Here is a 13,600-nt window from a genome sequence, read left to right as displayed (position 1 = left end):
ATGCAGAGAACATCCGGAGAGCCGTTGCATGTCATGCTCTTCGTAAAGTTCTGTTTGTTTATTCTGCGATTTCTTCTGGATGTTCCATATTTCACTGTTTCAATTGATCAAATGTCTGATTATGATCAATATATATACATATATACTGATTAGCCCATACACAGATTTTCACACACACACACACACACACATAATAAAAATCCTAGTTCTATATGGTAATCTAGACAAATATATACACACATACATAAACTGATACATATCCTGATATATCCTCGTAACTTAATTTGTATCAAGTAGTTTGGGCGTGTTTTTATCTACTTATTCTGAAAGAGTTGAGATCATTATTCTCATTGGATGATGATGCATTCCATGAAGCCTACTGCAAGCAGGCAAATTTAAAGAAATATAATCTGATTGATGAGAGTGCACTGAAAATGAGCCTATACATCATACCTAGATTTAACGTTAACTTGTCTGCAATACTTTGTCGAGCTTGAAGACCTCGCAGGGGGGCGGTGTCAGTTTTTGCCATGATTATATGATTCATTTAATTTTATTTTGTATAGCACATTATTGCAAATTTGCCTCACAGGGCTTTACAGTCACGTGACAGCCTCTGTCTAGAAACCCTTACAAAAACTCCCCAAAAAATGAAAAAACATTCAATGAGAATAAAAGGGAGAAACCTTTAGAGAAGCAGATGATTATTTCTTTACATGCTTTCATGATCATCTCCTGCTCGTCAGCGGAAAAAAAAGACGATCTTCCTAAAGTTAATTTGCTGTTGCACTGTTAAAAAAATCTTGGTTTTGGTGATCGACTCTTCCGCCTTCTAACGTAGGACGCGCACGCACGATTATCCCGATGACTGACATGTGTTTCAAACTAACGAGACAGTTTGAGCGCGGATCAGCCTTTGAAGAACCGAGACAACCTGACATCAATCATCTCGTTAATTTGAGCTAGATAATGGGACATGGGAACCATGTACGAGGAACAAGGCCCAGGAAATGCCTGCAATCAATAAATAAACAATCAATACTAATACTAATAAACACAAAGATCAACACAGAGGTCACATTTAATATTCCCTCCAGTATGAGAATTCCTCCTTTCTGTAGTATAAATCTGTCTGAACCGCTGCCTTCTTTGTTCATCTTAGCACAGCTCATTACCATGGCAGATGTGTGGTATGATGAATATAATATTTGTCTATATGTAAGCCTTGTTGAAGTGAGGGTGGCGTAAGTGCTCTTACGTTGATTTCTGTCACCAGGATGTCAGTGATGCTGCCCAACACTGTGACAAAGTCAAACACATTCCAGGCATCCCTTAAGTAGTTCTGTAAAAACAACAGTTCATAAGTTCTTCTTTATTAGTCAGAATATTGAAAGTTATTTCATGAATGTTACTCACCAACGGACCAAACGCAATGATCTTGAGGATACACTCCAGAGAGAAAAGGGTTGTGAAGACTATGTTAAGGTTCCTCAGCATTGCTTCATAGAAGTCTGGAGCTCCATGGAACTGAAAGGCAGGGGCAAATTATCAAGTTTGGGAAATAATGCTTATTGATAGTTATTCTGTAGATAATTTAATACCACTGTTAAGAATTAAAGGTACAGCAAACAACATGTTTACTAACAGTAGCTTAGCTAGCAGCCTTGCTCCAATCTTTTTGCTATGCTAACTTGCTGCTGGCAGTACCTTTAAATTCACTCTACCAATCCAAACATCTATCTCAAAATCACTTTCCTGAGCTAATGAATCCAGGGCCGACTACATTTGACAATAACTCTGCATTGAATCATTAATATCCTCTCTAAAACCTCTTACCTTCATCATGAGTACTATTGTATTGAGAGCAATCATGATCATGATGGAATATTCAAATGGGGGTGAGACCACAAACTTCCACATCCTATACTGAAAGGATTGTTGGTCCTGAGGCATGTAGCGTGTCAGAGGTCTGGCGTTTATGGCAAAGTCAATACAAGCCCTCTGTAAAACAGAAACCACATCTCAGTTAAACTGTAATTTACTTGACAGGAGCTGCTCTTGTCTAAATGCGTTCACTTGCTTTGGATAACCGAACATGCATTTGAGTCCCAGGTGTTATTGAATTATTCATAAGAACTAGAAAATGCATTGCTAAAAAGCATTCCAACAATTAAATGAACTTTCAGCTGTAAAAGCTGATAGGGTAAAACCTTGAAAAACAAGAGTTGTTCATAATTTGAAACTGCTAAGCCAGATACTACTCTATGATATAACAGAACAAATATGCCCAGTTGTCCTGTCTGAACTTTTCTCTTAATAATATGTCTGTAATGAGGAAAACTATGGATTAAATTGTTTTATTTTAATCCAAGACGTGCAAAGTCATGGAAGAGGCAAAGTTCATTTGATGCATTTTACCTAATAGAACAAGAGCAGTTTTTAGGCCTGTGCTTGAAAATGGCACCCGTATAATAAAAAGAGTAATAACTCTGAAACTAATTTGACTATTTGTACTATTTTCTGGGAATAAAGGAGAACCCCTGTGAGTGCTATGATGTGTAACAACCAGTTTATATGCTACTGGTGAATAAATATATCAATATTACACACAAAAAAGTGTGTTTTGAGATTAACCTTCAAAAATGTCACACACAGCCCTATAAATCTCAGACATTTATAAAAACATGAGTTTCAATTTAATAGAGTAAGGATAAAATACTGTAGAGAAGGCTTTTGTGAAGGCCTCATGTAAAACGTCTGATCCAAAATCCAAATTGATTGACAGCTTTCTCGCAGCAACTTAAAGAAAAATGGATATAGCGCCGAATGACACTGACAAAGAGACAAAAGCAGGAAGCCCAGCTGCGCGGAGCCGTATCTCATTGCAAAAACAATAGATTGAATCCATAATTCTGTGAAAACCGACTAAGTATGTATCTATAAGCAGATCACATAAGTTCTGGACAAATTTGTATGGAATATTGTTTTACACTTACTCCACTGGCTAAAGTTATCATGTTATTTAGCCAGGACTGATGATTCGAACCAGATAAAACATGCATAGCTGTTCATGAAGAGACACTGTGCTCCGGTGTCTAGATGTCTTAACATCTAGGAATATCCAGCCTTAGAATGGCGAAATTATGTAAAAGCGTTAATGGCATTTGTGATATCTTCATTATGCAATTTTGCTCTTTTACCTCATTCTTTTCCAAGCTGCACTCAGATAAGGCCTTGTCTCCTTGCTCCTGGAAGGTGATGATGATGAGAGCGACAAAGATGTTCACAAAAAAGAAAGGGAAGACCACAAAGTAAACTACATAGAAGATGGACATTTCTATCCGGTAGCCTGGATTGGGACCCATGTCTTCAAAGGTAGCATCCACAGAGTGCTTCAAAACACTGTAGAGAGAGTAGCAGAACACAACAGCCATGAGGTGAGACACATTAGCACCAGACTGTAATGTTATTTTCCAAGGTGCCAGTGCTAAAGATCAGACCGAAACTCTTTCAGTCTTTGTGAACCACTGGAACAGGTGACTTTATAGACAGCTAGATGTCTCTGGCCTCAGCTATATGTGTGGCTGAGATTAAAATGCTTTCACTGGTCCAAACTTGTACAAAGTTCTCTCCGGGAAATGTTTGAGAATAAGTTCACAACCTAACCACAGGTTCACAACCTCAAGTTGACCATGTGTCCTTGTCCCTGCCATATGTCAGCATCAGTGGTAACACACGTTATACCGTGTATAAGTCATACATCTTTTGGTTCCAAAAGCATTGGGAAAAGTGATCAGCTTTCTGTGCCTTTAGCTTCTAGTTAAAGGGTTTGCACCACCAGATGTTACATGCACATTCTCACAGGGGGGTCTTAATTCAGAAGGTTGGGCCTCATCACACACCTTTCCCAGGTTTGATGTCCCCATGACAGCTGAAACAAATGCTATGAAATTAGGGCCGGGACTCGATTAAAAATATTAATCTAAGTAATTAGAGGCTTTGTAATTAATTAATCGAAATTAATCACATTTTAATCGTATAAATATTTGACCTGAGAACAGTGAGAAGTCATTTTTTTCACATGGATTTTTATTTTTGTTTAACCAATTCCAGTGTAGCAATAGCATATTTAGAAATATAGTACTTTCAGAAATTCAGGTAGCCTATAGGTAAGTAGACCTTCTGTAAACTAGGTTTTATTTAAGTAGACCAATACTTTCAAGTACATTCAGAACATTGGTTATTTTTTCAGACGTGGACTTAGTTACCCTGCTCCTTAAACCAGTCATCTGGTGCAGTGCGGGTTGGGTGTGGGTCCTTGTACTCGGAAGTCGGGCTAACGTCCACGCTAGATGCTAATTGTTTTGCGTTGAGGTGATACTTGAGGCTCGATGTGAATTCCTTGTTGCATAGCTTGCACACAACTATGCACTTATTGACGCTTCCATCCGTGTGTTTATTATAATAAGATTTCCCATTCACGGGGCCACCCGACACGGTCTCGTCAGCTTCTTCGTTCATGTTCGCTGTGGTTTGTTGTCTGAAGTCATGAACACTAGTTGGTGCTCCAGTATAATCGGTGCAAAAAAATAAGTGTAAATATGCGTAAAAAATGTTTAATGCGTTATTTTTTGTGTAATTAATTAATCTTAATTCACATCGTAATTAATTAATCGTAATTAACGCGCTAAAGTCCCGGCCCTATATGAAATAAAACATAACTTTAAGTCAGTAAACCCGGGTTGTCAAAGTAGTATTGGTGACTCACTCACTCTGGCATCCTCCTTGCTTATTTATAGCAGAAAAGAGGTGAGTGTTTTTTAAATGACTGGCGGCGTAATGTCAAGTCCTCTTCACAGGTGACGGCTCCTACCTTACCTGACACTGACACATTCAGTTCCAATCCTGGTTGGCCAAATGCAATAGGAACTTCTGATGAAGTCATGCCGAAACCGTTCCCTGACACGACTCATTCACGCTAGCCACTCAAGTTGTTTAATGTCACTCTACTTATATAAGTACAATCATGTGAAATGCTTTCTTTGGGTGGCTCAATAAAAATAAAACAATTAAACATGAAATTACGTATAAACATAGTGGTTTAAAAAAATTAAAAAACAGCATCCCACTGCACAATTTAAATTCTTTTCACTTCCATTTGAACTGTCCTCTCATACAGATTTTCTTTTAGACCACATATGTGAAACTCGCGGGCCACATACGGCCTGCCGGGGCATCCAGTGCGGCCCGCCGCCGGAGTGCGTACGCCGGGTCAGCGAACCCTTGGCTGTGCCGTTCGCCGGTCGGATCGGCAGCGCCACCCCCCCCCCCCTCCGTCAGCAATTTGGCGGTCGGACCATCAGTGCGCGCACCCGTACCAGTCGTCAGTGGCCTGCTTTCGGTCGAAGTGGGCAGTATCTGGCCCCAACCTGAAATGAGTTTGACACCCCTGTTTTACACCATCTTTTCATGAGCCTGTCTCAGGATTTTTGCGTTAGAGTGCTCACAATGACTGTTGCCATGGTTGGCTTTGTCAGGGGCCAGCACTGGAAACACACGCCGCATCTCCGCCCTGTGCGGTATTCAGGTTGTTGTAAACAGAGGAACAGAGGAAGCTCCTCTTCCTAAGACATTAGTTAGTTCTGCCAAACTGCTTGTTTCTCCCTCACTGAGAACACTCGACAAGACCTTGCTGTCCTGGCTCCTAAATGGTGGAATGAGCCATCTTCCACCCCAGACTAAAAACACACCTCTTCAGACTATACCTTGACAAAAAACAATACAAATTGTAGCACTGTAATTGTACTTATAATGGTTCTTATCAGTAGCAAGTAAATCAGCTTATTTGATGAAATTGTGCTTTCTTGTTCTAGTGGGTTTGTATCCTTATGGTTGAATACACTTATTAAAGGTCCATTTCCCCCTAGTAGATCAAAGCCTTTTAAACATATGGAGTCAGGTAAAATGTACTCTAATCTACCATCGGTAGGCATAGTTTCAACTATAACAGTTTTTCACGTATTTGTACTGTAACTTCAACCAATTCTGCTTACGTTGGCCAGCCCTCCCCAGTGGAGACCGTGAAGAGGGTCAGGAAGGCCCAAAGGACATTGTCATAGTGGAACTCATATTTCTTCCACTCCCTGGGCATGGGGGCCACCTCATCTTGGTCGTAGTCAAGAAACTGCCCTCTGGAAGACATGAAAGCATAAATAAGGCTGAGTTGGGTTGGACCGGAACATCGTTCAGTTTTGACAACACCAATCGCTTCAAGGTCTATGAAATAAAAAAGGAGAAATATTTTAGACTAACTTGCAGTCCTTCTCGAGGCTCTTGGACTCGTCTGTGCAGTAGAAGAATTTTCCCTTAAAGAGCTGAACCGCGATGACCGCAAAGATGAACATGAAGAGGATGTAAACTATGAGGATGTTCAGCACATTCTTTAATGAATTGACCAGACAGTCAAACACCGCCTGCCAAAACAGAGAACAGGCACACACATTTATATTACGGAAAACAATTGGAAAATCATTTAGAAAATTGTTCAATATCATCAATTAACTATCATCTATTTGCCAGTAAACTTGAGAAAGAGAAGCGTAGCATAAACATCTGACCTATCACGTTGATATTAAGATCATCTGACGTTAATTAATACAATTAAAGAATAGAACCTTGAGCTTTGGAAGACGTTTGATGGTTTTTAGAGGCCTGAGCACTCTGAGAACCCTCAATGACTTGATTGTGCTGATGTCCTTCCCTTTGGTCCCCCTGTGGATAGCATAGACTTTTAGATCACAAAGAAACATTGACTTCATCAGATTGTTTCTAAATTGTTAATAAACAGCACACCAGTCCTTACTTTAACGTGATGTTTGTCATTTTGACAGATTTGTTTAAAATGGGATGGATTAATGAGGCCCATTGAAAGAGGCTATTTTGATATAAAGAACACTATTTTGATGAGAAATCTATCTTAAATGCAGAGCAGGAGTCGGGATGTAGTTCGCAGCCTTGTCCATCTTAGACTGGAAGCATCAGAAAACTAGCGGGCTTGGCTCTGTTAGAATGAGAAAGCAATCTATGACTGTTGTTAAATTTAAACCAAACATTGGTTACATTAGTTGAACAGGGATGTTAATGTTTTACGGTTTATGTTATATTAGTTGAACGGTGATAATTTACGTAATACAAAATGATATGGGCTGGCTGTCCAATTTACTTGATTGCAAAATGTTATATCTACAATATAGTTTTACGTTTGCAAGATGAACGTGACCACATTGTGTTCGTTTCACAAAATATTCAAAATCTTCACTTTGAAAAGATTCAGTCACGTCGATATTAAGTATTATTAAGATATTAAGACCCGCAAACCTGCTGACTGAGGGAGGGAGAGAGGAGTTCTGTGGCTGAGTGAGCCGAGCGGGACACAGCAACACAATAGACAGTATGTGTGTAGGGGAGGGGCGCTGTGACTACCAGCCAATCACAGAACGCAGACACAGACAGCTACCCAATGAGGACTTTTATTCTATCCAAGCACAGATATTGACTCGTATTACTCGTATAATACTCATACTCAGAGAAAGTGCTTTATCCGTACCGGATACTCGTTTCAGCCAAGTATCCGGCTCAACTCTATAAGATAATGAGGAATATGAGTTATATGAATATCCCTGCACGTCGTCTGATGAGTAACTTTAACATGACAAGCTGTTAAAAGCAGCCCGGTTAGACCATGTGGCATTAAACGTCAGCGAAACTAACTAAACGTTAACGTTACATTTCTGGAGAATAGTCAGTGAGAGAAACTAACCAAGAGTGCTAAAACCCGACGTTATATTAAGTTATAGTGTGTTAATGTGTTTTGTTCACGCTGTGGCCCGTGTCTTGTTAACTATCACATGTTCACCGGCATTAGTAACGTAACGTTAACGTTCCTGGTCCTGAGCGCCAGCAGGAGATTCAAACTGCCATCATTCTGTGCTCTACTGCAGTGAGGTTATGGTTGCGATGGTCCTGGCGTCACACCGAGCTGCCTGTTATCGCTGGTTTCAGGTCAGTCATTAAGGGCAACTGTTAAGCAGTAATCCGCACGTTATAACGCTGTGTCCAAACCAGACGCGCTTTAGTCACGTGAGCTTAGTCGAGGGCTATTTGATGTTATTTGTCTCTACTCTGCTTTCCTACGTGATGTGAAGACGTCGGGACATAGAAAGGGACGTGAGGCGAATTGTTCAGTCACTCGTTATTTGCATCAGTGCATTGACTTTTCAAACCAGAGTTAGCTAGAGTAAGCTACTTTGGTGAGAACACAGCATTAAGAACCATGTGTAATGCGTGTTGCTCTATTTCATTATTTGTCTTACAGATCCAGGATGAATTCATGTCTGAGCAGGAGGAACGCTCAATGTTCTCAACTTCTTCCACTCCAAAGTTCAGCCTTGGAGCTGAGGCTGAAGGCATCCAACTCAAGGTTTTATTAGGGCCTGATCCGACTAAAAGTCGGGTGAAGCCCTAATGAGTTTCGAAGAATTATTATTATTATTTTTTTGCCACTTCAATCGCACTTTTGGGGCCTTTATCATATTCAGAAACTCTTGCATTTTTGCATGCGCTTCAGAAGTGCGAAAGATTTAGATATTCTTGGGCTTCTGCAATTAGGGGATGAAAAATGCTCTCTAGTGCCCGTAAAAACCCAAATAGTGCTCCCTCTGGGGAAATATTTTCCCACTTTTGCCGATTGACTTGAACCTTTGCACACAGGTGCTCTCGGATGTGCTCTACAAAGAAGTCAATCATAGCATGCGAATGCGCCTACCGATTTCTTCCGCCATTTAGAATTTTGTGAAAAACACATTTTTTCGCGAACTCCTCCCAGAAGCTTGGTCCGATTCTTATGAAATCTTCAGCAAAATGATCCTTAGCTGAATGCCGTCAAAAGTTAAATTTTTCATTAAAGTTATGGACCAATGAACTTTGTAAGGGGTGTGGCCTAAAAAGGAAAGACCTATAACTTAAAAAGTATAAGGCCTGTCCTCACCAAATCTTAAGGATGTTCAGATTCGGTCTAAGAACATTCCCAAATATTGTAAGAATATTTGAACATTAGGTGGCGCTATAGTGATTCTCTGTATATTTCCATTGTTTTTTGGATTTACAAAGGAACGAACGAACGAACTCAGAGAGTTTACATCCGATCAATTTCAAAATCAGGCAAGTTGATCCTGACACCCTTGGTGTTTTTGTAAAACTACCTGGGCGTGAGCTTGCGTCCAGTTTGGTCAATTTTGGACGATTTCCTGGAAAATATAATTTGTTATAACTCCAAGTAACATTAATATTTCTGGCTAGAAATGTTTATTCATGATGCTAGTGTAGGCCTAGAAGTATTCCTATGCAGTGATTTTCGAAAAAGTATAGCGCCACCTATTGGATTAGAAGTCTATCTCCTATCCCTTTAATCTGATCCACTTGAAATCTGTGAATATAAGCCTTAAGACTGTGATGAAGTGAATATTGGGAGTTTTTGAAAAAACGTTGTTGCCGTGATGACGCGGTCTTCCACCTGATGTGGAGTTTTGGTGCAAAAGTTGTAAATTGCCTCTATAGCGCCCCCTGTAAGTTTTCGACAAAGCAGCGTCGGCACCGTGTTTGACCTTGTATGTAAGTATGGTGATTTTTGAACAAATGTATTACAGGGAGACTTAAAAAAGTCTCAGGGGACTATGCTTTAAAACAGGAAGTCAGTTATATTTTTTTTGGCGTGAATATTCCCTCTATTTTTGCACTTCACATTTATTGCATCAAAAACTATAATGACGAAAAATGTTATTAAATTGACTACTCAAACTGTTAGTATTAATATTATATCAACCTAAATAATTAAAAAATAACAAAAACAACAAGAACAAATAGCTAAATAACTGCAAATAAATAGTCCCAACAGATCGTACTCTCTGCCCTGATGGCCGCGTGGTTATCTACAAGTCAACCAAGCAGTAGAACCGGGTTTCATTCAAGTATTAATGTTTTTTTCTTCTCTTTTTAACCGCATGTCTGGCTGATATAACAAAGGGATCCAGTTTACTCTCCTTGGTGCGGTTAATGGCTTAACTTTCACACTTTAGAGGTTCACTAATATCTTACTTAGGCTCTTATGGTTTTATTTATAGTTTATACAGAATTGGATCAAAGTGAGCCCAGAGAGCTATTGCACGAAACCCGGATAAGGGATTAATTCGGGCTATCCAGGTTATCCTGGAGGAATTTAGCTCTGACTTGGTTGCACGAAAGCAGGTTGAATCAAACCCGGCCAAGTAACCATGGCGATTTATTCTTTGAAGCTAGCCTGCCCCAGACCAGGCTAAGAGCCAGGCTAAGATTAATCCTGCAGCCTCATGTGTTAAATCAGCTGCCGCTTTGACCCAAAACAAACGGGTTTAACAGTTATTCCGTTGGCTTCTGAATGTGTTCTAATTTGTTTTTATTAACATGCATCACTTGTCACTATTGCTGTCACCAGTTTGGTTTTAAACTCTACTATTGCAGATGTTTAGATCGGTGGTCCGAAACTTCTTACCTCACGGGCCGTTTTCACAATATTTCGCGGACCATAAGAAGGTCCGACGGATTATAATCACGTTGAAATACCACCGGGTGGTATAGTCGTTCCAGACGGACCGCCCGACGGGGCGGGGTTAGGGGGGAGGTTGCTGGTGGGCGAAACTGCGCAGTGAACAATTGTAAACTGACTAAATTGTGATGAGGGCGATTTATAAAGTCCCATTCACCGGTGTTTCTTCCTGCACCATGATGTTCACTTCTGAACAATGTGTTGGATGAAGAAGCGCTGATATTAAGACGTGCTTTCAGACGCTAGAGGCTATTCCTTGGCACACATCTTCATTACCTTCCCTGGCCACAGAAGAATGTGTTACACCAAAGAGGATTTCCACAGTCCGCGCCTCCTTCTCAGCGCGACTCGGCAAACATGCAACCGATTAAGCTGCGATGAGCAGGTCACACTAAGTCAAGCAGAGCTTTATCACTTAGCCTGGATTTCTTTATTCTACTTTTGTGCAATACCCTCCAGGTAGACAAGTTATCAACCTGAATTGACAATCCATTGACAACATTGCTGGAATCTCCTCTGCCTTAAGATTGCAATATTACTTTTAGCTGAAAGTACATGGCTTAACTGATTCAATTTGAATTTACCAATATATAATGACCTGGAGGAGAAGCGTATCTTACGAAATGTATTAATTCATTAATTAAGCAAAGCTCTCTTCAGAAAGACAGCCACGTGGTCATCCAGTGTGTGTAGTTAAAAGATTAATATTTCTTGACGGAGCAAAAGTGGTGTGATTAGCTGTCGTCCTTTGCCTTGACTGAACGAAGGTGATCCTACATTTCATTTACTTTTGCAAGTCTTTTGCAGCTCGGCAATAGCCTAGTGTTGATGGATTCTGTTTATGAAACCACAGACTGAGGTTTGAATACCAGCCCCAAGAGTGATTTATTTTGTCTCTTTAGTCTCTTTTTGGCCGCGTGTCCTGCTGACCGCTGCCGTTCATCGCTGCTTGCAGCTTTAATTAATAATTTTATTGATGTAAGTTATTTAGTTGCACACCAAAACAATACCACTACACCCTTCCCAACAATGCACGTCACTAATTCAGCTTCTTCCCCAGAGTTTTTGTGCTTTCTCGTCTCCTAGGTCTAAAATAGATATTATTTCTATCTAGATCCTGCCTCCTGTCATGGCACCTGCTGCTGCTATCATTATTATTATTAGTCACATTAGTATTATCGGCATTATAATAATAATAATGATGATAATACATTTTTATGCACTCTTCATCTCAGGGTAACAATTCATCTCAGTCAGCAAAGCATTGGTAAAACAAACAAAGCAGAAGCTAGTAAAAGCATAGGAGAAAAACTTAAGAGTAAATAGTAAGTTTTTAGTCCAGTGACAGTACTGCCCTCAGGTGGTCAGAGAGACTTTTGTGTGGCGCTGCCGAGCAAAAAGCCCGGTCGCCCATGGTGCGGAGCTTGATGTTGGGAACCCGGAGAAGCGAGCTGCTTGCAGATCGGAGGGTGCGGGTGGAAGTTTGGGGAGTGAGTAGTTCTTGCAGATAGGGAGGTCCATGTCCATGTATGTATTCATGAGTGAGTAGTAGAACTGTAGTCAATCCTTAATGAGCCAGGGAGCCAGTGTAGTGAGTGTAGGATGGGTGTTATGTGTTGATATTTCCAAACTCTCATCAGGATCCTGGCAGCGCTGTTTTGGATGTTTTGTAGTTTCAGTATATTTCCAGTGATTACCGTTAAGAGTAAATCACAGTAGTCCAGTCTTGAGTAGATAAAGGCATGGACAAGCTTCTCTGGATCTGACAGGGTCAAAGTGGGGCGGAGTTTGGAGATGTTTTTAAGATGAGGGTTTGCACAGGTACTTGATATGGTCATTAAAGGTCAGGTGAGGATCAAACCTAACTTAAAGATTGCTAACTGTGGAGGAGAGCGGTATGATCTGACTGTCAAAGGTGAGATGGATAATAAAGGATGACTGAACCTGGTGTGGAGTGCCGACAAGAAGGGCTTTGGTTTTGCTTTTTAGCTGGAGAAAGTTGTTGCTCATCCATGTCTTTATCTCCCCAAGTCAAGTGGTGAGACATGACATGGCTGCAGAGGTGTTTGCTGCATCTTGATGTAGAGTTGTGTGTCATCAGCATAACAGTGAAAGGACATTCCATGTTTGCTGATGACACAGCCGAGGGACAGCATGTAAGTGATGAAGAGGATGTGGCCAAGGAGCGACACCACAGGAGACAGGGAGCAGTCAGATAGCCAGATAGGTAGGACTGAAACTATTTGAGTGTGTAGGTTGATAGTCCATAGGTGATGTGGAGGCACTCTAGAAGGATAATGTGATCCACTGTATCAAATGCAGCAGTCAGATACAGGAGGATGAGAAGTGAGGGGGATTCTGCATCAGCAGGTCATTCGTCACCCTGAGCAAAGCTGTTTCCGTGCTGTGAGATGAACAGAATCCTGACTGAAATTTTTGAAAGTTGTTGTGCTTGAGTTGGTCCTACAACTACCTTAGTACCTTAGACGGGAAGGCAAGGTTGGAGATAGGTCTATAGTTGGAAACAACACACTGTTCGGGTTCAGTGTGGGCTTCTTAAGGGGAAGATAACACCAACCTTAAGAGCAGGTGGGATACAGTCGGAATGAAGGGAAAGGTTATCAATTTTGGTGATGAAAGGACTGAGTGGGTAGAAAAGATGGTTTGGCTTTGGAGGACGGTATATGACAAGCACTGTCATGGAGTACAGAGATTTGCATTCCATAGAGGAAAGATGAAACATTAGCGGAGGAGACATTTTTAGTTCAGCCCAGTGAATGATCGCTAGTCAACCACCACGACCTTAGCTGCAGGTTTTCTCCATATAGTTATAGCCACGGAGACATGCGCCATTAAGCACAGAGTAGTCCCCTGCCTTGAATTGGGTCGTCTAGAGATTTTTCCGATGATGACTTAGGTCTTAGGTTTGTTTTGCTTCCTGATTCCACGTTGTAACAGCGG

General features: G+C 40.8%; 1 protein-coding gene across 1 annotated transcript in view; it reads right to left on the bottom strand.

The window, feature by feature from the left end:
* Positions 1 to 13,600, bottom strand: part of cacna1ba (calcium channel, voltage-dependent, N type, alpha 1B subunit, a) — a 167,766-nt gene that overhangs the window by 60,798 nt on the left and 93,368 nt on the right. Inside the window, 7 exon segments of the mRNA XM_062562322.1 lie at positions 1,259 to 1,342; positions 1,417 to 1,527; positions 1,837 to 2,001; positions 3,201 to 3,402; positions 6,054 to 6,191; positions 6,313 to 6,473; positions 6,675 to 6,771. Of these exon segments, the coding sequence (XP_062418306.1) occupies positions 1,259 to 1,342; positions 1,417 to 1,527; positions 1,837 to 2,001; positions 3,201 to 3,402; positions 6,054 to 6,191; positions 6,313 to 6,473; positions 6,675 to 6,771 (958 nt within the window).

This window comes from Pungitius pungitius, chromosome 5 (genome assembly GCF_949316345.1).
Source record: "Pungitius pungitius chromosome 5, fPunPun2.1, whole genome shotgun sequence".
NCBI classification, from domain to species: domain Eukaryota; kingdom Metazoa; phylum Chordata; class Actinopteri; order Perciformes; family Gasterosteidae; genus Pungitius; species Pungitius pungitius.
This window is presented reverse-complemented; position numbering and strand designations above follow the sequence as displayed.